This window comes from Oncorhynchus tshawytscha, linkage group LG19 (genome assembly GCF_018296145.1).
Source record: "Oncorhynchus tshawytscha isolate Ot180627B linkage group LG19, Otsh_v2.0, whole genome shotgun sequence".
NCBI lineage: Eukaryota > Metazoa > Chordata > Actinopteri > Salmoniformes > Salmonidae > Oncorhynchus > Oncorhynchus tshawytscha.
In genome coordinates this window covers 52,700,858-52,726,165 of record NC_056447.1, presented here as the reverse complement: position 1 = coordinate 52,726,165, position 25,308 = coordinate 52,700,858, and the positions used below count along the sequence as shown (strand labels likewise).

Here is a 25,308-nt window from a genome sequence, read left to right as displayed (position 1 = left end):
TGAGCCAAACCAAACTGAGCTGAGCCAAACCAAACCAAACTGAGCTGAGCCAAACCAAACAGAGCTGAGCCGAGCCAAACTGAGCTGAGCCAAACCAAACAGAGCTGAGCCAAACCAAACCAAACTGAGCTGAGCCAAACTGAGCTGAGCCAAACCAAACAGAGCTGGGCCAAACCAAACTGAGCCGAGCCAAACAGAGCTGAGCCAAACCAAACAGAGCTGAGCCAAACTGAGCTGAGCCGAGCCAAACTGAGCTGAGCCAAACCAAACTGAGCTGGCCTTGTTATGCATCCACCATTTTTTTTAAAATCTGGAAACGTGCTGGAAAGGTCAATAGGGTGACAAGGGTCAAGGGTCATGCGTCATACAGAGTATCTCTGTCTCTCCGCAGGTAAACACTCAGCCCAGTGGGCCATGGATGACGTCCTGATCGGTATGAACGACAGTTCCAGGACTGGTTTCCATGACAAGTTCGCCGGGACGTCCCCTCTGAGACACAACTGGTACCGTGTCCAGGGAGGAGAGGTCACAGTGGACTGTTTGTCTCTGGACACGGCTCTGTCCTTCTACTCCGATGCCACAGACAGTGAGTCAAGCTACTGCATACACACACACACACACACATAAATTAGCCCCACTAACCAGTGCCTGTATATAGTCCCTCTACTGTATATAACCTCTCTACTGTATATAGCCCCTCTACTGTATATAACCTCTCTACTGTATATAGCCTCTCTACTGTATATAGCCTCTCTACTGTATATAGCCTCTCTACTTTGTATAGCCTCTCTACTGTATATAGCCTCTCTACTGTATATAACCTCTCTACTGTATATAGCCTCTCTACTGTATATAACCTCTCTACTGTATATAACCTCTCTACTGTATATAGCCTCTCTACTGTATATAGCCTCTCTACTGTATATAGCCTCTACTGTCTATAGCCCCTCTACTGTATATAGCCTCTCTACTGTATATAGCCTCTCTACTGTTTATAGCCTCTCTACTGTATATAGCCTCTCTACTGTATATAGCCCCTCTACTGTATATAGCCTCTCTACTGTTTATAGCCCTCTACTGTATATAGCCTCTCTACTGTATATAGCCCCTCTACTGTATATAGCCTCTCTACTGTTTATAGCCTCTCTACTGTATATAGCCTCTCTACTGTATATAGCCCCTCTACTGTATATAGCCTCTCTACTGTATAAAGCCTCTCTACTGTATATAGCCTCTCTACTGTTTATAGCCTCTCTACTGTATATAGCCTCTCTACTGTATATAGTCAGTAAGCATTTCCCTGTAGATAGTCCGTGTAATTCACTGAATACCTGTTGTATTCGATGCACATAACAAATAAACTTTGATTTGATAAACACACAGCAGGACGGGGGAGAGGTCACAGTGAGTCACACAAACCCCTGTCATCGATCCTTGATGGAAGTCTCTTCATCCCTCTGACATGGAGAAAGCTCATCCTTACATTGGCCTTCAGCTGGTCACGTCTTTCACATCAGTGCAATGAAGGAGAGGGGGGGGGACAATTGAGAAAGATCGCTATAGAAACTCATCATACTGCAGAGCTCTAGACTCTGACTTCTAACCCCTAAACCACACCCCCCTCTATTTTTTTAATTTGTCCTTTATTTAACTAGGCAAGTCAGTTAAGAACAAATTCTTATCTTCAATTGATGGTCTAGGAACAGTGGGTTAACTGCCTTGTTCAGGGGCAGAACGACAGATGTTTACCTTGTCAGCTCGGGGGATTCGATCTTGCAACGGTTTGGTTACTAGTCCAACACTCTAACCACTAGGCTACCTGCCTCCCCTCCACTCTAACCACTAGGCTACCTGCCTCCCCTCCACTCTAACCATTAGGCTACCTGCCGCCCCTCCACTCTAACCACTAGACTACCTGCCACCCCTCTAACCACTAGGCTACCTGCCTCCCCTCCACTCTAACCACTAGGCTACCTGCCTCCCCTCCACTCTAACCACTAGGCTACCTGCCGCCCCTCCACTCTAACCAGTAGGCTACCTGCCGCTCCTCCACTCTAACCACTAGGCTACCTGCCTCCCCTCCACTCTAACCATTAGGCTACCTGCCGCCCCTCCACTCTAACCACTAGGCTACCTGCCGCCCCTCCACTCTAACCATTAGGCTACCAGCCGCCCCTCCACTCTAACCACTAGGCTACCTGCCGCCCCTCCACTCTAACCACTAGGCTACCTGCCGCTCCTCCACTCTAACCACTAGGCTACCTGCCGCCCCTCCAATCTAACCACTAGGCTACCTGCCGCCCCTCCACTCTAACCACTAGGCTACCTGCCGCCCCTCCACTCTAACCACTAGGCTACCTGCCGCCATCCACTCTAACCATTAGGCTACCAGCCGCCCCTCCACTCTAACCACTAGGCTACCTGCCGCCCTCCACTCTAACCACTAGGCTACCTGCCGCCCCTCCACTCTAACCACTAGGCTACCTGCCGCCCCTCCACTCTAACCACTAGGCTACCTGCCGCCCCTCCACTCTAACCACTAGGCTACCTGCCGCCCCTCCACTCTAACCACTAGACTACCTGCCTCCCCTCCACTCTAACCACTAGGCTACCTGCCGCCCCTCCACTCTAACCACTAGGCTACCTGCCGCCCCTCCACTCTAACCATTTGGCTACCTGCCGCCCCTTCACTCTAACCACTAGGCTACCTGCCGCCCCTCCACTCTAACCACTAGGCTACCTGCCGCCCCTCCACTCTAACCACTAGACTACCTGCCGCCCCTCCACTCTAACCACTAGACTACCTGCCGCCCCTCCACTCTAACCACTAGAATACCTGCCGCCCCTCCACTCTAACCATTAGGCCACCCTGCCACCCCTCCACTCTAACCACTAGACTACCTGCCTCCTCTACACTCTAACCACTAGGCTACCTGCCTCCTCTACACTCTAACCACTAGGCTACCTGCCTCCTCTACACTCTAACCACTAGGCTACCTGCCACCCCTCCACTCTAACCACTAGTCTACCTGCCACCCCTCCACTCTAACCACTAGGCTACCTGCCACCCCTCCACTCTAACCACTAGTCTACCTGCCACCCCTCCACTCTAACCACTAGGCTACCTGTCGCCCCTCAACTCTAACCACTAGGCTACCTGCCTCCTCTACACTCTAACCACTAGGCTACCTACCTCCTCTACACTCTAACCACTAGGCTACCTGCCACCCCTCCACTCTAACCACTAGGCTACCTGCCTCCTCTACACTCTAACCACTAGGCTACCTGCCTCCTCTACACTCTAACCACTAGGCTACCTGCTACCCCTCCACTCTAACCACTAGTCTACCTGCCTCCCCTTTATGACATGTTCTGCTACTGCATTACCAATACACCAGGGTGTGTTCCATCAGCCATTTGTCATTTATAACACCCTGGTTGTCATTTACACGACCCGTGGCTTTGAATGATTAATATTTCGCTTTTACACCCTGGTGTCTTTCTGTGTCTTTCCCTCCCTCCATAGAAGCCACGGTACACAGAGAGCTGGGACACTGTAATCCATCCCCGTTAACCATGTCCCTCTCTCTCTCTCTCTCAGCCTCTCTCTGCCATTCTCTGCCTCTCTCTCTCTCTCTCTCTCTCTCTCTCTCTCTCTCTCTCTCTCTCTCTCTCTGCCTCTCTCTGCCTCTCCAGAGAAGCCACGGTACACAGAGAGCTGGGACACTGTAACCCATCCCTAACCCATGAACTAGCCCCTATGTTAACCATGTCCCCCTCTCTCTCTCTCTCTCTCTGCCTCTCTCTGCCTCTCTCTGCTCTCTCTCTCTCTCTCTGCCTCTCTCTGCCTCTCTGCCTCTCCAGAGAAGCCAAGGTACACAGAGAGCTGGGAAACTGTAACCCATCCCCAGTCCATTAACTAGCCCCTATGTTAACCATGTCTCTCTCTCTCTGCCTCTCTCTCTCTCTCTGCCTCTCTCTCTCTCTCTCTCTCTGCCTCTCTCTCTCTCTCTCTGCCTCTCTCTCTCTCTCTCTGCCTCTGCAGAGAAGCCACGGTACGCAGAGAGCTGGGACTTTGAGGTGTCTGGCTCTTCCTTCCTGCAGTTTGACCTGTCTATGGGTTGCAGTAAGACAGTCACGTCCTCTCATGGTGTCAGGCTGGAGTATTCCACAGGTATCACACTCTATACCACCCTGAATCAGCCTTTAGAAACTATACATTATCACAACGCATTACATGTGTATTATAAGGCATTACATGTGTATTATAAGGCATTATAAGGCATTATAAGGCATTACATTTTTATTATAAGGCATTACATGTGTATTATAAGGCATTATAAGGCATTACATGTGTATTATAAGGCATTATAAGGCATTATAAGGCATTACATGTGTATTATAAGGCATTATAAGGCATTATATGTGTATTATAAGGCATTATAAGGCATTGCATGTGCATTATAAGGCATTATAAGGCATTATAAGGCATTACATGTGTATTATAAGGCATTATATGTGTATCATAAGGCATTATTCGGCATTACATGTTTATTATAAGGCTTTACATGTGTATTATAAGGCATTATAAGGCATTACATGTTTATTATAAGGCATTATAAGGCATTATAAGGCATTACATGTGTATTATAAGGCATTATAAGGCATTATAAAGCATTACATGTGTATTATAAGGCATTATAAGGCATTATAAGGCATTACATGTTTATTATAAGGCATTATAAGGCATTATAAGGCATTACATGTGTATTATAATGCATTATAAGGCATTATAAAGCATTACATGTGTATTATAAGGCATTATAAGGCATTATAAGGCATTACATGTTTATTATAAGGCATTATAAGGCATTATAAGGCATTACATGTGTATTATAAGGCATTATAAGGCATTATATGTGTATTATAAGGCATTATAAGGCATTATATGTGCATTATAAGGCATTACATGTGTATTATAAGGCATTATAAGGCATTACATGTGTATTATAATGCATTATAAGGCATTACATGTGTATTATAAGGCATTATAAGGCATTATAAAGCATTACATGTGTATTATAAGGCATTATATGGCATTACATGTTTATTATAAGGCATTATAAGGCATTATAAGGCATTACATGTGTATTATAAGGCATTATAAGGCATTATATGTGTATTATAAGGCATTATAAGGCATTATATGTGCATTATAAGGCATTACATGTGTATTGTAAGGCATTATAAGGCATTACATGTGTATTATAATGCATTGTAAGGCATTACATGTGTATTATAAGGCATTATAAGGCATTACATGTGTATTATAAGGCATTATAAGGCATTATATGTGTATTATAAGGCATTATAAGGCATTACATGTGTATTATAAGGCATTATATGTGTATATGTGTTTGTTAATGTTAATTTCTGAAAGTAAATACAACCTGATGCCACCCTACAGACTGCGGGCGCCACTGGGCCCTGCTCACCCCAGAGTGTGTGCCTCCTGCCATCGGTTGTACCGGCTACACTATGAACTCTGTGTACACCGCCACGCGGTACACCCGTTGGAGGAGGGTTACGGTGTATTTGCCCAGCGCTGCCAAGTACGTACGACCTTGTGACCCTGTTTCCATGTCCAATCTGTGTGTCCTTGTTAAGACCACCCCACCCCCCAAAAATATATATAATATATAATATATATATATAATAATATATATATAATATAATATATATATATATATATATGTCACATTATGTTTTAAACTTGGGATAATGTAGACAGCACATTTTATTTTTTTTATCATGGAGAGAGTTTTTGTCGTGACACCTTTCCAAATGCAATGTTTTCAGTTCTCCCAGGACACGGTTCAGGTGGATCCAGCCTCACTTCATCCCCGGAGCTGATGGCTGGGCCTTGGACAATGTGCTGCTGGCCCCTGGCTGTCCCTGGATGTGCTCTGGACACGGACTCTGTGACAACGGACGCTGTGTGTGAGTTACACACACAGACACACACAAACACTATAAGGCACTCTGCATGTTTTTAATTTTTATTTATTTATTTACCTTCATTTTCATTGGGAGTCATATTGAGGCTGAGGCTTCTTTCACGAGAGGCATTTACACAATTTACAAGTACAAGTTAACAAAAACAAGATGCTTGAAGCCGCCTTCCTCAGCCAAGACTATTGGTGTTGGTACAGCAACGGGTTAGTACGTTTCATGAGGGTGAAGGGTTGTTGGGATGAAATATCTCTCTCTCTCTCTCTCTCTCTCTCTCTCTCTCTCCCTCTCCTCTCTGTCTCCCTCTCTCTCTCTCTCTCTCTCTCTCTCTCCCTCTCCCTCTCTGTCTCCCTCTCTCTCTGTCTCCCTCTCTCTCTGTCTCCTCTCTCCCTCTCTCTCTCTCTCTCTCTCTCTCTCTCTCTCCTCTCTCCTCTCCTCTCTGTCTCCTCTCTCTCTCTGTCTCTCTCTGTCTCCTCTCCCTCCTCTCTCTCTCTCTCTCTCTCTCTCCTCTCCCTCTCCCTCTCTCAGGTGTGACCATGGTTACGGCGGGGCCCACTGCGTGCCCCTGGCCCCCCTCCCCTCCATCCTGAGAGAAGACTTCAACGAGAACCTGGCGGCGGAGCAGTGGCCCGAGGTGTACGGGGCTGAGAGGGGGACACTCAGCGGGGAGCCCCTCAAATCTGGCACCGCACTCATCTTCAAAGGGGTAGGATTCCTGCTGTATACTGTACTGTACACCATACACACACAGGTTTTATGTGTTAAATAACCACCGAAGAAAAAAAACATCAAACTAGGGACACATCTCTCTGAAAGTCCTAGAGGAGACCTAGAGAGAGGAGAGAGAAGATGCGTGCATCCACACACTCGCACTTTTTGACATTTTAGTCACTTAGGAGATGCTACATTGCATCCATCTTAAGATAGCTAAGATGAGAACAACCACATATCACAGTCGTAGTAAGTACATTTTATTTGTCACATACACGTGTTTAAGCAGATGTTATTGCGGGTGTAGCGAAATGCTTGTGTTTTCTAGCTCCGACAGTGCTGTAATATCTAACAAGTAATATCTAACAATACACGCAATCTAAAGTAAAATAATGAAATTAAGAATATATAAATATAAAGTAGTTATCACCAAACTCAGTGCTAGTAGGGAAAGACTAGTGATGGGGTGGTGGAACAAGAATGACTGGGATGTCTCCTTAAAGATACTCTTTAATGAGATAGAGTTTCAGATGTTTTCAGAAGACAGGCAGGTACTCTGATGTCCTAGCTTCAGGGGAAAACGGGCAGGGGACTCTGCTGTCCTAGCATCAGGGGAAAATGGACAGGGACTCTGCTGTCCTAGCTTCAGGGGGAAGATGGACAGGGACTCTGCTGTCCTAGCATCAGAGGGAAGATGGACAGGGACTCTGCTCTCCTAGCTTCAGGGGAAGATGGACAGGGTCTCTGCATTCCTAGCTTCAGGGGGAGAAGCTAGTTTCACCAATGGGGTGTCGGAACAGAGAAGAGCTTTGACAGTACATACACAGCATTTTCCCTAGAAGACTCAGTAAGTGTACTATCTCATTGATTATAAATAATCTTAATTTCTCTTTCTGTTTTCCTGGATTTTGTAGGAAGGTCTACGTATGTTGGTGTCTAGGGACCTGGACTGTACCAGCACACTTTACATCCAGTTCTCCTTCAAGTTCATCACTAAGGGTAGGTCACTCGATTTCACACACATTCTGTCTCTGTCCGCTTGCAGTTATCATACATGCTGTACAGCATGTTTGAAGTAGTGTGTGTTTTGTGTTTGTTTTTTTTTACCCATTTTTCTCCCCAATTTCGTGGTATCCAATTGTTAGTAGCTACTATCTTGTCTCATCACCACAACTCCCGTACGGGCTCGGGAGAGACGAAGGTTGAAAGCCACGCATCCTCCGAAACACAACCCAACCAGGCCGCACTGCTTCTTAATAACACAGCGCGCATCCAACCCGGAAGCCAGCCGCACCAGTGTGTCGGAGGAAACACCGTGCACCTGGCGACCTGGTTAGCGTGCACTGCGCCCAGGAGTCCCAGAATGACAGGAGTCGCTAGTGCGCAATGAGACAAGGATATCCCTACCGGCCAAACCCTTCCTAACCCGGACGACGCTGGGCCAATTATGCATCGCCCCATGGACCTCCCGGTCGTAGCCGGCTGCGACAGAGCCTGGGCTCGAACCCAGAGTCTCAGCCTTAGACCTCTGCACCACCCGGGAGGCCTCTTGTTTTGTGTTTTTATAGATTTGTTGTACAGCATGTTGACTCTGTGTGTTCTGTTTCCCAGGTGTCCCAGAACGGTCTCACTCGGTGCTGCTGCAGTACTCAGTGAACGGAGGAATCAGCTGGTTGCTGTTAGATGAGTTCTACTTCCCCACCTCGACTGACACGCTGTTCCTACACCTCCCTCTGCCTGCCAGGGCCCAGACCAACGCTACCCGCTTCAGGCTCTGGCAGCCCTACAACAGCGGTGAGTAGAGTATACAGACACACACACACACACACAAAGAGACACACACAGACACACACAGACACACACAGAGACACACACACAGACACACACAGACACACACAGAGACACACACACACACACACACAGACACACACAGAGACACACACACACACACACACAAACACACACACACACACACACACAGATACACACAGAGGGACACATACAAACACAGAGACACACAGACAGTACATACACAAAGATGCACACACACACACACAAAGAGACACACACAGAGACACACACACAGACACACACAGAGAGACACACACAGAGAGACACACAGACACACACACACACAAAGAGACACACACAGACACACAAAGAGAAACACACAGAGACACACACACACACACACACACACACACACACACACACACACACACACACACATACTTGGTAGTGCAGTAGACCCTTTAACACACATTTTCAAAATCATCACATCCCACTGGGGCACCGACATCAGTTCAACGTCTAGTTTTGATTTACTATTTGGTTGAGTTGTCACTCTTGTCAAATAAAATAAAATACCATTTTATTTGTCACATGCTGCCGAATACAACAGGTGTAGACGTTACCGTGAAATGTTTACCGAATACAACAGGTGTAGACGTTACCGTGAAATGTTTACCGAATACAACAGGTGTAGACGTTACCGTGAAATGTTTACCGAATACAACAGGTGTAGACGTTACCGTGAAATGTTTACCGAGTACAACAGGTGTAGACGTTACCGTGAAATGTTTACCGAATACAACAGGTGTAGACGTTACCGTGAAATGTTTACCGAATACAACAGGTGTAGACGTTACCGTGAAATGTTTACCGAATACAACAGGTGTAGACGTTACCGTGAAATGTTTACCGAATACAACAGGTGTAGACGTTACCGTGAAATGTTTACCGAATACAACAGGTGTAGACGTTACCGTGAAATGTTTACCGAATACAACAGGTGTAGACGTTACCGTGAAATGTTTACCGAATACAACAGGTGTAGACGTTACCGTGAAATGTTTACCGAATACAACAGGTGTAGACGTTACCGTGAAATGTTTACCGAATACAACAGGTGTAGACGTTACCGTGAAATGTTTACCGAATACAACAGGTGTAGACGTTACCGTGAAATGTTTACGAATACAGGTGTAGACGCGAATACAACAGGTGTAGACGTTACCGTGAAATGTTTACCGAATACAACAGGTGTAGACGTTACCGTGAAATGTTTACCGAATACAACAGGTGTAGACGTTACCGTGAAATGTTTACCGAATACAACAGGTGTAGACGTTACCATGAAATGTTTACTTTTACAAGCCTTTAAAACCAACAATGCAGAGTTTAAAAAGTAAGAACATTTGTAAATAGAAAAATAGCAACACAAAAGATAACAGTAAGGAGTACTGGTCATTTAGGTTAAAAGTTGTGTGAAACAAATACCAAAATTCCCCTTACTTTGATGACTTTTTGCAAATCCAGTCAGTTTTTCACGTCGATTCAACGTCATCACATTGAATTTCTGGGTTGAAAATGTCATGGAAACAACGTTGATTTGTTTTTTGCCCAGTGGGATATGGTGGGGACACACTGTATGTCTGACTGGTTATATATGTCTCCTGTAGGTAAGAAAGAGGAGGTGTGGGTGATTGATGACCTGATCATCGATGGCAGCTCGCTCAACAACCCTCCTGTAGTCTCAGACAACTTCGAGGGCGGACCCCAAAACTACAACTGGCTCTTCTACCCAGGAGGCAACACTGGACTCTACTGCCCTTACCAGAAGAGTGGCCTGTGAGTAGTACCACCTGCCTCTTGTACACTGTGAAGGCCTTCCACTGTACCTCCAGACCTTATCTCTGTGTGTTGGGTCATAGTCCACTTCAAATCAGTCAATTCAGGAAGTAAACTAACATCGTAGTTTAGGGTTTCCTTAAGAGTCTATTGATGCACCTGTGTATCTAAGTCAGGTAAATAAAACAAATCCCCATCCAAATCTGTCTGTTTAAAAACTAGAGAAATCAATTTTGCATGAGCTGCGTCTCAATCCTTCCACGTCCTCCTATGTCGGCCTTCCACATCCTCTATGTCGGCCTTCCACGTCCTCCTATGTCGAACCTTCCACGTCCTCCTATTTCGGCCTTCCACGTCCTCCTATGTCGGCCTTCCACGCCCTCCTATGTCGGCCTTCCACGCCCTCCTATGTCGGCCTTCCACGCCCTCCTATGTCGGCCTTCCACGCCCTCCTATGTCGGCCTTCCACGTCCTCCTATGTCGGCCTTCCACGTCCTCTATGTCGGCCTTCCACGCCCTCCTATGTCGGCCTTCCACGTCCTCTATGTCGGCCTTCCACGCCCTCCTATGTCGGCCTTCCACGCCCTCCTATGTCGGCCTTCCACGCCCCTCCTATGTCGGCCTTCCACGTCCTCCTATGTCGGCCTTCCACGTCCTCCTATGTCGGCCTTCCACGTCCTCCTATGTCGGCCTTCCACGTCCTCCTATGTCGGCCTTCCACGCCCTCCTATGTCGGCCTTCCACATCCTCTATGTCGGCCTTCCACGTCCTCCTATGTCGGCCTTCCACGTCCTCCTATGTCGGCCTTCCACGTCCTCCTATGTCGGCCTTCCACGCCCTCCTATGTCGGCCTTCCACATCCTCTATGTCGGCCTTCCACGTCCTCCTATGTCGGCCTTCCACATCCTCCTATGTCGGCCTTCCACGTCCTCCTATGTCGGCCTTCCACGTCCTCCTATGTCGGCCTTCCACGCCCTCCTATGTCGGCCTTCCACATCCTCTATGTCGGCCTTCCACGTCCTCCTATGTCGGCCTTCCACGTCCTCCTATGTCGGCCTTCCACGTCCTCCTATGTCGGCCTTCCACGTCCTCCTATGTCGGCCTTCCACGTCCTCCTATGTCGGCCTTCCACGTCCTCTATGTCGGCCTTCCACGTCCTCCTATGTCGGCCTTCCACGTCCTCCTATGTCGGCCTTCCACATCCTCTATGTCGGCCTTCCACGTCCTCCTATGTCGGCCTTCCACGTCCTCCTATGTCGGCCTTCCCGTCCTCCTATGTCGGCCTTCCACGTCCTCCTATGTCGGCCTTCCACGTCCTCTATGTCGGCCTTCCACGTCCTCCTATGTCGGCCTTCCACATCCTCTATGTCGGCCTTTCACGTCCTCCTATGTCGGCCTTCCACGTCCTCCTATGTCGGCCTTCCACGTCCTCCTATGTCGGCCTTCCACATCCTCCTATGTCGCCTTCCCATCCTCTATGTCGGCCTTCCACGTCCTCCTATGTCGGCCTTCCACGTCCTCCTATGTCGGCCTTCCACGCCCTCCTATGTCGGCCTTCCACGCCCTCCTATGCCTTCCACGTCCTCCTATGTCGGCCTTCCACGTCCTCCTATGTCGGCCTTCCACGTCCTCTATGTCGGCCTTCCACGTCCTCCTATGTCGAACCTTCCACGTCCTCCTATGTCTGCCTTCCACGTCCTCCTATGTCGGCCTTCCACGCCCTCCTATGTCGGCCTTCCACGCCCTCCTACGTCGGCCTTCCACGTCCTCCTACGTCGGCCTTCCACGTCCTCCTACGTCGGCCTTCCACGTCCTCCTACGTCGGCCTTCCACGTCCTCCTACGTCGGCCTTCCACGTCCTCCTACGTCGGCCTTCCACGTCCTCCTACGTCGGCCTTCCACGTCCTCCTACGTCGGCCTTCCACGTCCTCCTACGTCGGCCTTCCACGTCCTCCTACGTCCTCCTACGTCGGCCTTCCACATCCTCCTACGTCGGCCTTCCACGTCCTCCTACGTCGGCCTTCCACGTCCTCCTACGTCGGCCTTCCACGTCCTCCTATGTCGGCCTTCCACGTCCTCCTATGTCGGCCTTCCACGTCCTCCTATGTCGGCCTTCCACGTCCTCCTATGTCGGCCTTCCACGTCCTCCTATGTTGGCCTTCCACGTCCTCCTATGTTGGCCTTCCACGTCCTCCTATGTTGGCCTTCCACGTCCTCCTATGTCGTCCTTCCACATCTGCGGTGGACGGTAGCCAAACTACAGCGGTGTCTGTCAGTTTGTCCTGAAAATCTTCTTACGAAAAATGTTTGTAGCAGCCGAACGCCGACCCCTCTATAGAAAGGAGAGATTCTCACGAACACAACGGTGTTCTCCGTTTTGCTCTACGACCCTCACCAGTGTCACGGGACGAGTCTGAACGTAACCAATACCGTTTTTTTAAATGTATTATAGAACCATAGAGGTAGTTTTGTGCCGACAAAAAAGAAGAGGTTATAAATATGTATCCAAAAAACTACACCATTTCCTGATCTCTCTTATATCTCCTAGATATAGGACACACACTTCAAAACCCTATTCCTTATGATTTATTTGTTTTGCCATTATGAATGTGTTATTCAATGTGTTTCTATGTGCTATAGTAATAAAAGCCAAAATCTATATTTTATCAAATGATGGTAAAAAATGTAATGTGTATATATATATATATATATATATATATATATATATATATTTCTACAGGGATCCTAATATTGAATGTAAAATAGCTAAATGCTAATAGCTACATGCTAATAGCTAAATGCTAATAGCTACATGCTAATAGCTAAATGCTAATAGCTAAATGTTCCATGGTACGACCATCTTAAAAAATATCCATATGTTAGCTTAGTAGAACCCTTCCCCCCTAAAGACTTAGACATTTAGAGGTTAACGGAAAATAAATAAATCCAATTCAAATTGGATTTGGAATGTCAGTATACTTCCTGAATCGACTGAATTGAGTTGGACTTGTGCCCAACCCCTGCTGACAAAGCATTGTTGACAATGGACTGTGTCTCTGTGTGTACAGGGAGAAGGATGAGTCGGCCATGGTGTTTTTATCCAGTGAGCTGGGAGAACATTCAATAACCACCAGAGACATCGACGTCAATGAGAACACCATCATCCAGTTTGAGGTATGAACACACACACACACACATCCTATGAGAACACTATCTTTCAGTTTGAGGTATGAACAGAAGAGAGAGAACAGACTGGCTGGTTTGGAAAACAAAGTGGGCAAGGAAAGGAGTGAAGGAAAAGAGGAAAGGAATGGGGAAAGAGGAGAGAAATGAATGGGGTATGAACAGAGAGAGATAACAGAGAGGGATAACAGAGAGGGATAACAGAGAGAGATAACAGAGAGAGATAACAGAGAGAGATAACAGAGAGACTGAGAGGAGAGAGAAGGCCTGGGGTAGAAGAGGAGAGGAATGAGTGGGGTATGAACAGAGAGAGATAACAGAGAGACTGAGAGGAGAGAGAAGGCCTGGGGTAGAAGAGGAGAGGAATAATGAATGCTGAAAGAGGAACTCAATGGGGAAAATAATCCTAATATACTGTAAAAGTGGAGGGCAAAGCAAAGGGTTTTTGAAATGATAATGACTCATTTATATGCTTGATTCATATAAATAATCAGTCAGTATAATTACTCTCCTCTGTGATGTAGGCTGGTTAATGATCATAATTATGTTATAGATCTGGTTTGGAATTATTTTATGTTTGTTGAAAATAAAGATTTCTTAAATGAATGTCATAATTGTTTTCCTGTGTTGTGTCCTCAGACGACTGAATGGCCAAAATGTATTATTGTAATAAATATATGATAATAAAAGAGAGCCGCACACTCTAGGAGCTCAGATGCAACAATTTAATTACCAACGTTTCGACAGCCAAGCTGTCTTCATCAGGGTATAATCACAAACACTGCGGGATGACTCGTTTATATAGTGTCAAAAGACACAGGTGTCTGTAATCATGGCCAAGAGTGGCCTAATATCATTGGTTAATTATCAAATATTAAAATGGCATACAAAGGGACCCTTGCCTCAACGTAGATTTTGATCTGAAGCCATTCTTGTGATTATTGTGACTTTGCCATTGTAATTGTTTGTAAGCTTGTGTAGTTGAAAATTAATCTATGATCGCATGCTCTCCATTTGTTGTTTGCATGGTGTTCTTTGTATGACATTTTAATGAATGGTGATCCCTGATGAAGACAGCTTGGCTGTCGAAACGTTGGATATTAAACTTTTGCATCTGAGCTCCTAGAGTGTGCGGCTCTCTTTGATTTTCAAGTTTTCTACTCCGCCAGCCAGCACCTCGTCTAAACAGGTTTGCGTTTCTTTTTCTTCTAAATAATTATATGATAGCAACATGATAAGAAGTATACCTGATCCATTTCAGATCAACGTGGGCTGCACAGCAGACAGCTCCGCCTCTAACCCGGTACGACTGGAATTCTCCAGGGACTTTGGATCCACCTGGTACCTCCTGGTGCCCTTGTGTTCAGGAGGCCCCCAGCCCTCTTCCCTGTGCTCCACAGAGCTGCACCCTGCCAGTGTCTACTACCCGGGAACCACCCAGGGCTGGAGGCGGGAGGTCATCCACTTTGGCAAGCTGAGACTCTGCGGGTGAGGTTCCTTTCTGGGATTTTTTTTCCTGATAACTTGTGCTTCTGCTTTTTCTTTTCTCTTTGGAGTCTAGGCTGGGTTTCTCGAAAAGTGTTTTCCCCATCAATGCTGATGGGGGAAAAAAATGTCTTTATTGCATTTTTTTTTGCGATTGCTTACACACTTGATGCGGAATTTGGCTCATTGAGTCAAAAACTCTACACACAAGCCAACTAAGACACAACCCTTGGAGATAAACATCTCACTTCCTACGTCAAAATTAAATACTCCGCAATCAAGACCTAACAATCCTTTTTCAAAATGGCATTTTTGCTACAAAACGATAACACACACAGGCACCATTTGAATGACTCTTTCAAAGCAGTAACACACTGATGTACTTTTATACAAAACACTGCTGTCTTTTAGTACTTTGTATACCTTTTCAATGTTTTCATACAGGCTTCTGTTCCAGAATGTTCCAGTACATCTACTCACATTTCAATTTAACACAAACATAGAAAGGCTGTAACGGTTTTCTTTAGGTGAAGTAGAGGCGGACCAAAATGCAGCAGGATTGTTATTCATGATTTTTAATGAAGAAAACTATACATGAATAAACTAACAAAAACAATAAATGTGAGAAAACCTAAACAGCCTGTCTAGTGACAACAAACACAAAGACAGGAACAATCACCCACGAAACACTCAAAGAATATGGCTGCCTAAATATGGTTCCCAATCAGAGACAACGATAAACAGCTGCCTGTGATTGAGAACCACTCCAGACAGCCATAGACTATGCTAGATACCCCCACTAAGCCACAAACCTAATACCTAACAAAACCCCAAGACAAAACACACCACAAAAAACCCATGTCACACCCTGGCCTGACCAAATGAATAAAGAAAACACAAAATACTAAGACCAGGGCGTGACAAAGGCGTCAGAAAAAAATATACACCGCTTATTTTTTTCCCATTGCAGGTTTTTACAACAACAACAAAAAACACAAAGAAAAGTAGAATTACAGTACAGTAATCAATACAATATGTTACCGTAAACTCACGGAAACAATAATAATTACTGTAGAATTACAGTACAGTAATCAATACAATATGTTACCGTAAACTCACGGAAACAATAATAATTACTGTAGAATTACAGTACAGTAATCAATACAATATGTTACCGTAAACTCACGGAAACAATAATAATTACTGTAGAATTACAGTACAGTAATCAATACAATATGTTACCGTAAACTCACGGAAACAATAATAATTACTGTAGAATTACAGTACAGTAATCAATACAATATGTTACCGTAAACTCACGGAAACAATAATAATTACTGTAGAATTATAGTACAGTAATCAATACAATATGTTACAGTAAACTCACGGAAACAAAAATAATTACTGTAAAATTACAGTGCTGTGTTAAACAAAATAATTAGTATTGTAAAGGATGGGGTGGATGGTGTATGGATCCCGTCTACTGTTAGTGTTTGGCCACATCACCTCCCTGGCTAGGCAACGGGGTCATTCCTGGCTAGGCAACGCGGTCATCCCTGGCTAGGAAACTGGGTCATCCCTGGCTAGGCAACGGGGTCATCCCTGGCTAGGCAACGGGGTCATCCCTGGCTAGGCAACGGGGTCATCCCTGGCTAGGCAACGGGGTCATCCCTGGCTAGGCAACGGGGTCCTCCTGGCTAGGCAACGGGGTCATCCCTGGCTAGGCAACGGGGTCATCCCTGGCTAGGCAACGGGGTCATCCCTGGCTAGGCAACGGGGTCCTCCTGGCTAGGCAATGGGGTCATCCCTGGCTAGGCAACGGGGTCATCACTGGCTAGGCAACGGGGTCCTCCCTGGCTAGGCAACGGGGTCCTCCCTGGCTAGGCAACGGGGTCATCCCTGGCTAGGCAACGGGGTCATCCCTGGCTAGGCAACGGGGTCATCCCTGGCTAGGCAACGGGGTCCTCCCTGGCTAGGCAACGGGGTCATCCCTGGCTAGGCAACGGGGTCATCCCTGGCTAGGCAACGGGGTCCTCCCTGGCTAGGCAATGGGGTCATCCCTGGCTAGGCAACGGGGTCCTCCCTGGCTAGGCAACGGGGTCCTCCCTGGCTAGGCAACGGGGTCCTCCCTGGCTAGGCAATGGGGTCATCCCTGGCTAGGCAACGGGGTCCTCCCTGGCTAGGCAACGGGGTCCTCCCTGGCTAGGCAATGGGGTCATCCCTGGCTAGGCAACGGGGTCCTCCCTGGCTAGGCAACGGGGTCCTCCTGGCTAGGCAACGGGGTCATCCCTGGCTAGGCAACGGGGTCATCCCTGGCTAGGCAACGGGGTCATCCCTGGCTAGGCAACGGGGTCCTCCCTGGCTAGGCAACGGGGTCATCCCTGGCTAGGCAACGGGGTCATCCCTGGCTAGGCAACGGGGTCCTCCTGGCTAGGCAATGGGGTCATCCCTGGCTAGGCAACGGGGTCCTCCCTGGCTAGGCAACGGGGTCCTCCCTGGCTAGGCAACGGGGTCATCCCTGGCTAGGCAACGGGGTCCTCCCTGGCTAGGCAACGGGGTCATCCCTGGCTAGGCAACGGGGTCCTCCCTGGCTAGGCAACGGGGTCATCCCTGGCTAGGCAACGGGGTCATCCCTGGCTAGGCAACGGGGTCCTCCTGGCTAGGCAACGGGGTCATCCCTGGCTAGGCAACGGGGTCATCCCTGGCTAGGCAACGGGGTCATCCCTGGCTAGGCAACGGGGTCCTCCCTGGCTAGGCAACGGGGTCATCCCTGGCTAGGCAACGGGGTCATCACTGGCTAGGCAACGGGGTCCTCCCTGGCTAGGCAACGGGGTCCTCCCTGGCTAGGCAACGGGGTCATCCCTGGCTAGGCAACGGGGTCATCCCTGGCTAGGCAACGGGGTCATCCCTGGCTAGGCAACGGGGTCCTCCCTGGCTAGGCAACGGGGTCATCCCTGGCTAGGCAACGGGGTCATCCCTGGCTAGGCAACGGGGTCCTCCCTGGCTAGGCAATGGGGTCATCCCTGGCTAGGCAACGGGGTCCTCCCTGGCTAGGCAACGGGGTCCTCCCTGGCTAGGCAACGGGGTCATCCCTGGCTAGGCAACGGGGTCCTCCCTGGCTAGGCAACGGGGTCATCCCTGGCTAGGCAACGGGGTCCTCCCTGGCTAGGCAACGGGGTCATCCCTGGCTAGGCAACGGGGTCATCCCTGGCTAGGCAACGGGGTCATCCCTGGCTAGGCAACGGGGTCCTCCCTGGCTAGGCAACGGGGTCATCCCTGGCAGGCAACGGGGTCCTCCCTGGCTAGGCAACGGGGTCATCCCTGGCTAGGCAACGGGGTCCTCCCTGGCTAGGCAACGGGGTCCTCCCTGGCTAGGCAACGGGGTCCTCCCTGGCTAGGGGGGTCATCCCTAGCTAGGCAACGGGGTCCTCCCTGGCTAGGCAACGGGGTCATCCCTGGCTAGGCAACGGGGTCCTCCCTGGCTAGGCAACGGGGTCATCCCTGGCTAGGCAACGGGGTCATCCCTGGCTAGGCAACGGGGTCATCCCTGGCTAGGCAACGGGGTCCTCCCTGGCTAGGCAACGGGGTCCTCCCTGGCTAGGCAACGGGGTCATCCCTGGCTAGGCAACGGGGTCATGACCCCTGGACTGACCCCCACCTCAATGTCTCTGCATGCCTCTTCCATTACTTGCAGAAGAGGCAGGGGGGCATGTGGTTGGCGGACATACACTTTTCTGGCTCTTTATCCTGTAACATTCCTCCTCGCTGCCCAGGGACATTCACTATGGCTCTCTGTCCTAGAACATTCCTCCTCGCTGCCCAGGGACATTCACTATGGCTCTCTGTCCTAGAACATTCCTCCTCGCTGCCCAGGGACATTCACTATGGCTCTCTGTCCTAGAACATTCCTCCTCGCTGCCCAGGGACATTCACTATGGCTCTCTGTCCTATAACATTCCTCCTTGCTGCCCAGGGACATTCACTATGGCTCTCTGTCCTAGAACATTCCTCCTTGCTGCCCAGGGACATTCACTATGGCTCTCTGTCCTAGAACATTACTCCTCGCTGCCCAGGGACATTCACTATGGCTCTCTGTCCTATAACATTCCTCCTTGCTGCCCAGGGACATTCACTATGGCTCTCTGTCCTAGAACATTCCTCCTTGCTGCCCAGGGACATTCACTATGGCTCTCTGTCCTAGAACATTCCTCCTCGCTGCCCAGGGACATTCACTATGGCTCTCTGTCCTAGAACATTCCTCCTGCTGCCCAGGGACATTCACAATGGCTCTCTGTCCTAGAACATTCCTCCTCGCTGCCCATCACAAAAGAGGTGATCTTACCTGAGGTATATATGTAGTGGTAAGGCGTGTGTGTGTGTGTGTGTGTGTGTGTGTGTGTGTGTGTGTGTGGGGGGGGTTGCCAATTTCAGGTATGTTTTTCATTTTGAAAAGAAGAGATTTCATTCTTTAACGAAGTGTCTAATGTGAGAAACAGTGTGTAGTGTTTTGCAAAGCGTGTTGCAGAATTACAAACAAACAAACAAACAAACAAACAAACAAAGCAGAGAGTGTTTTTGTACTTTTGTACCTTTGTTTAAAAAGTTACGGTTTTGATGTTTTTGTCTAAACATTCACTTTCAGTGTGGAAACAATCAGCAAAAACTGTAATACATTTGATTCATTGATTGATTGATTGATTGATTCATTGATTCATTGCTACAATCCTTCTCTCACCTCCGCCCACGCCAGCTCCATCCGGTTCCGTTGGTACCAGGGCTTCTTCTCCAGCAGTTCCTCCCCTCCTACCTGGGCCCTGGACAGTGTGTACATTGGCCCCCAGTGCCAGGACATGTGTAACGGACATGGGACGTGTGTGAAGGGGACACACTGTGTCTGTGACCCAGGCTACTCTGGCGCAGACTGCTACCAACCTGACACACTCAACCCTGATTTTCTCAAGGAAGACTTTGAAGGTAGGCAGTGGTAGAGATATTGCGGGTAGATTTTGTATGGTTTCGGATGGCGGGTTATAGTAAACCCTAACCCCCACACCCCCCTAATCTTGTCCCTAATCCTGAGCCTATAACCTTAACCTTTAACCCTAACTAATCCCTTTGTATCTATTGGTTGAACATCCACTCCCTCAAAGGTTCAAGAAAACGCAGATGCCCACACAAACACAGAGGGAGTATGTGCCAGAGTATGTGCCTGTGTGTGTGTGTGTGTGTGTGTGTGTGTGTGTGTGTGTGTGTGTGTGTGTGTGTGTGTGTGTGTGTGTGTGTGTGTGTGTGTGTGTGTGTGTGTGTGTGTGTGTCTGTGTCTGTGTCTGTGTGTGTGTGTGTGTGTGTGTGTGTATATGTCTGTGTGTGTGTGTGTGTGTGTGTGTGTGTGTGTCTGTGTCTGTGTGTGTGTGTATATGAGTGTGTGTGTGTGTGTGTGTGTGTGTGTGTGTGTGTGTGTGTGTGTGTCTGTGTGTGTGTGTGTGTGTGTGTGTGTGTGTGTGTGTGTCTGTGTGTGTGTCTGTGTGTGTGTGTGTGTGTGTGTGTGTGTGTCTGTGTCTGTGTGTGTGTGTGTGTGTGTGTGTGTGTCTGTGTGTGTGTGTGTGTGTGTGTGTGTGTGTGTGTGTGTGTGTGTGTGTGTCTGTGTCTGTGTGTGTGTGTGTGTGTGAGTAGTAGACTGTATTTGTACTGTCCATACACAGTGTTCGAGTATTGAGAGGTTGCCTTCAATACTCGCAGAGCTGCACTTGGTCATGGACTCTAGCAGACTGCAGCTGACTGTTGAGAACAGATGGCTGTTGTGATGAACACACTGTATTTCTAGTTTGTTGTGTATCTGTGTTTTACTAGTCTATTTTTCATCATCACCTGAACGTCTATTCAATCTGATGGATTTATCTGTCATTTGTCTGTCATTATATATCGTGTTAGTAGTGTTTGCAGTGCATAAAATGTCAGTGTGCTAGTCCTAGCTTTATTACATTATCTAGTGTGGTACTATAGTCCTAGCTTTATTACATTATCTAGTGTGGTACTATAGTCCTAGCTTTATTACATTATCTAGTGTGGTACTATAGTCCGAGCTTTATTACATTATCTAGTGGGCTACTATAGTCCTAGCTTTATTACAGTGTGCTAGTATCTAGTGTGCTGATGTTAGCTTTATTACATTATCTAGTGTGCTAGTCCTAGCTTTATTACATTATCCAGTGTGCTAATGTTAGCTTTATTACATTATCCAGTGTGCTAATGTTAGCTTTATTACATTATCCAGTGTGCTAATGTTAGCTTTATTACATTATCAAGTGTGCTAGTCCCTGCTTTATTACATTATCTAGTGTGCTAGTTCTAGCTTGTGTGTGTGTGTGTGTGTGTGTGTGTGTGTGTGTGTGTGTGTGTGTGTGTGTGTGTGTGTGTGTGTGTGTGTGTGTGTGTGTGTGTGTGTGTGTGTGTGGATGTTTAGGAGGGGCGATGGATGCAGAGCGGTTCAGGCTTCTGAGTGGAGGGAAGCCAAGCAGGAAATGTGGCATCATGTCCAGTGGGAACCACCTGTTCTTCAGCGAGGATGGCCTGCGTATGCTGGTCACTAACGACATGGACCTATCCAATGCCAGGTACTGTGTGTGTGTGTGTGTGGGTTTTAACAGATAGATGTGCTACTGAGACCGTCTAATGGTAAGGTGTGGTATTAGTTTATATCTAGTCCTATTGGAAAGCCTGGTCCTCACTTTTCCAGTGGCATGGTCCTCACATTGATAGTAAAATGTGTGTGTAATCAAATGATTCCAATCTGAAAACAGATGCACTCGTACACACACACACACACACACACACACACATGAACACACATATACACACACATTCATATATATATGTATATATACAGTATAAATATATTTATTGATGCGCATTATAAAAAATACTAAATTTTTCCTATAGGTTTGTTCAGTTCTTCCTGCGTCTGGGCTGTGGGAAGACGTCCCCAGACCCCCGTTCCCAGCCCGTCCTGCTCCAGTTCTCTGTAGATGGAGGTCTGACCTGGGGCCTGCTGCAGGACTTCCTCTTCTCAAACAGGTTAGCGGATTCTCTTGTTCCCCTTGGACCTCCATATGTTTTTATGTCCTTTTAGTGTTTCAACGCAGAGGCATTTTTACTGTGAAAAATAAAAATGCTATCTTAACTTATGTTATCTTATATCATCATCATCATCGGCATCATCGGCATCATCATCTTCACCATCATCACCATCATCATCATCATCATCATCATCATCATCATCATCTTCATCATCATCATCATCATCGTCATCGTCATCATCTTCATCATCATCCATCATCTTCATCATCATCAATCATCATCTTCATCATCTTCATCATCATCATCCATCATCATCGTCATCATCGTCATCATCATCTTCATCATCTTCATCATCATCATCATCATCATCATCCATCATCATCATCCATCATCATCATCATCATCATCCATCATCATCATCCATCTTCATCATCCATCATCATCCATCATCGGCATCATCATCATCAACTTCATCATCATCACCATCATCATCATATTCATAATCTTCATCCATCATCTTCTTCTCCAACAGCAGTAACCAGGCTCGCCTGGTGGCCCTGGAGATCCCTCTGCGTGCCCGTACCTCCTCCACACGTCTCCGCTGGTGGCAGCCCTCTGAGAACGGACACTTCTACAGTCCATGGGTCATTGATCAGGTGAGACACCTTCCCTACATCGGCAGATAGCCTAGTGTTTAAGAGCATTGAGTCAGTAACCGAAAGGTGTCTGGTTTGAATCCCTGATCCGACTTGGGGAGGAGGGGGAAGAAAAAAAACAAATTGCTCCTTCAAGTCGCTCTGGATAAGAGCGTTTGTTGAATGTAAATGTAAACATGTTTGTCCGTTCATCAATCTCCTCATCCATCCTGCCATCTATCGTCATCTGACTAAGGTAGTACCTTAGGTTGGTATACTCAGTCTACACTACATTCCTCATATTGAGTTGCAAAGGCACTTACATTTTTTGTCTTGCCCATTCACCCTCTGAATGGCACACATAAGATGGCGCCAACAGATATGGCAGCTCAGCATCCAGCTCCTAAGCAACTTTGTAGTATTTTGTTTTGTGGGTGTTATTTCTTACATTATTAGCCCAGAATTATTTTTGTGTTATTACATCCAGACGGAAATAACTTTTTGGATAACAGAGCGGCGGTAACTCATTATGACCAGGAATACAACTTTCCCGAATTGGATCCTTTGTTCGTATCCCCCAGGGTAATTGAACTTTTTCCAGAGGCTGCTCCAAGACACCGCTGTAGGAGAAGAGGTATTTGGAGGGGACTTCTAGTCCGACTCAGGAGGCATGCACACCATCCACCAATTCCAAGTATATTACTCGCTAATGTTCAGTCTAGGTGTAATAAAGTAGACGAGCTCAGGGCAAGTATCTCCTTCCAGAGAGACATCAGGAATTGTAGCATACTCTGTTTCAATGAAACATTGGTTCTCTCTGGATATACTGTCCCCATCCATACAGCCAGCTGGGTTCTCAGTACATCACACAGACAGGAATAAAGAACTCTCTGGGAAGAAGAAAGGTGGGGGTGTATGTTTCATGATTAACTACTCATGGTGTGATGGTGATAACAAACAGAAGTCCTTTTGTTCACCCGACTTAGAATACCTCACAATCAAATGCCGACAGAATTACCTCCCAAGAGAATTCTCTTCGGTTATAGTCACAACCGTGTATATCCCACCTCAAGCCGATAGCACGACGGCCCTCAAAGAACTAAACTGGACTTTATGCAAACTGGAAGCCACATATCCTGAGGCCGCATTTATTGTAGCTGGTGATTTTAACAAAGCAAATTTGAGGAAAATGCTATCGAAGTTCTACCAACACATTGACTTGCAGTACTCGCGCTGGAAAAACATTGGACCACTGCTACTAAACTTTTCGAAAAGGCCTTCCCCCGCCCTCCCTTTGGCTAATCTGATAATGACTCCATTTTGCTCATCCCTTCCGATAGGCAGAAACTAAAACAGGAAGTACCCGTGCTAAGGTCTACTCAACGCTGGTCTGACCAATCGGAATCCACGCTTCAAGATTGTGTTGATCACGCGGACTGGTATTTGTTCCGGGTAGCCTCTGAGAATAACATTGACAAATACACAGATACGGTGACCGAGTTCATCAGGAATTTCATTGGGGATGATGTACCCACTGTGAGATTTAAAACCTACCCAAACCAGAAACCGTGGATAGATGGCAGCATTCGTGAAAAACTGAAAGCGCGAACCATCACATTTAACCACGGCAAGGTGACTGGGAATACGGTTGAATACAAACAGTCCAGTTATGCCCTCTATAAGACAATATGTGTTTTTATTTAACCTTTATAGAATATAGTGCCCTCCAAGCTCATCATTAAGCTCGGGGCGCTGGGTCTGAGTACCCCCCCCCCCTTTTGCAACTGGGTCCTGGACTTCCTGACGGGCCGCCCCCAGGTGGTGAAGGTAGAAAACAATACCTCCACTTCGCTGATCCTCAACACTGGGGCCCCACACGGGTGCATGCTGAGCCCCCTCCTGTACTCCCTGTTCACCCATGACTGCGTGGCCACGCAGCTCAATCAACTCAATCAACAATCCAACTCAATCAGACGACACAACAGTAGTAGGCCTGATTACCAACAATGACGAGACAGCCTACAGGGAGGAGATGAGGGAGTGTGGTGCCAGGAAAATAACCTCTCATTCAACGTCAACAAAACAAAGGAGATGATCATGGACTTCAGGAAACAGCAGAGGGAGCAGCACCCTATCCACATCTACGGGACAGTAGTGGAGAAGGTGGAAAGCTTCAAGTTCCTCAGCGAACACATCACTGACGATCTGAAATGGTCCACCCACACAGACAGTGTAGTAAAGAAGGCCAACAGTGCCTCTTCAACCTCAGGAGGCTGAAGAAATTAGGCTTGGCCGCTAAAACCCTCACAAACTCCAGAGGGTGGTGCGATCTGCCCAACGCATCACTGGGGACAAACTACCTGCCCTCCAGGACACCTACAGCACCCAATGTCACAGGAAGGCCAAAAATAACATCAAGGCCATCAACCACTGGAGCCATGGCCTGTTCACCCCGCTATCATCCAGAAGGTGAGATCAATACAGGTGAATCAGAGCTTGAGTATTTCAAGACCATCAGACTGTTAAATAGCCATCACTATCCAGCTACCACCCAGTTACTCAACCCTGCACCTTA

The 25,308-nt window shown here is 47.5% G+C and overlaps 1 protein-coding gene across 1 annotated transcript in view; it reads left to right on the top strand.

Annotated features, from left to right (window-relative positions):
• The window catches only part of LOC112219051 (reelin-like), a 307,323-nt gene that overhangs the window by 246,343 nt on the left and 35,672 nt on the right, over window positions 1-25,308 (top strand). The window contains exons 34-47 of the mRNA XM_042301851.1: window positions 392-586; window positions 4,046-4,174; window positions 5,468-5,612; window positions 5,860-6,000; window positions 6,541-6,718; window positions 7,638-7,722; window positions 8,335-8,517; window positions 10,185-10,353; window positions 13,422-13,527; window positions 14,798-15,024; window positions 19,772-19,995; window positions 21,485-21,635; window positions 21,961-22,095; window positions 22,631-22,754. Coding sequence (XP_042157785.1) covers window positions 392-586; window positions 4,046-4,174; window positions 5,468-5,612; window positions 5,860-6,000; window positions 6,541-6,718; window positions 7,638-7,722; window positions 8,335-8,517; window positions 10,185-10,353; window positions 13,422-13,527; window positions 14,798-15,024; window positions 19,772-19,995; window positions 21,485-21,635; window positions 21,961-22,095; window positions 22,631-22,754 — 2,192 coding nt within the window. The remainder of the gene's footprint in view (window positions 1-391; window positions 587-4,045; window positions 4,175-5,467; window positions 5,613-5,859; window positions 6,001-6,540; window positions 6,719-7,637; window positions 7,723-8,334; window positions 8,518-10,184; window positions 10,354-13,421; window positions 13,528-14,797; window positions 15,025-19,771; window positions 19,996-21,484; window positions 21,636-21,960; window positions 22,096-22,630; window positions 22,755-25,308) is intronic.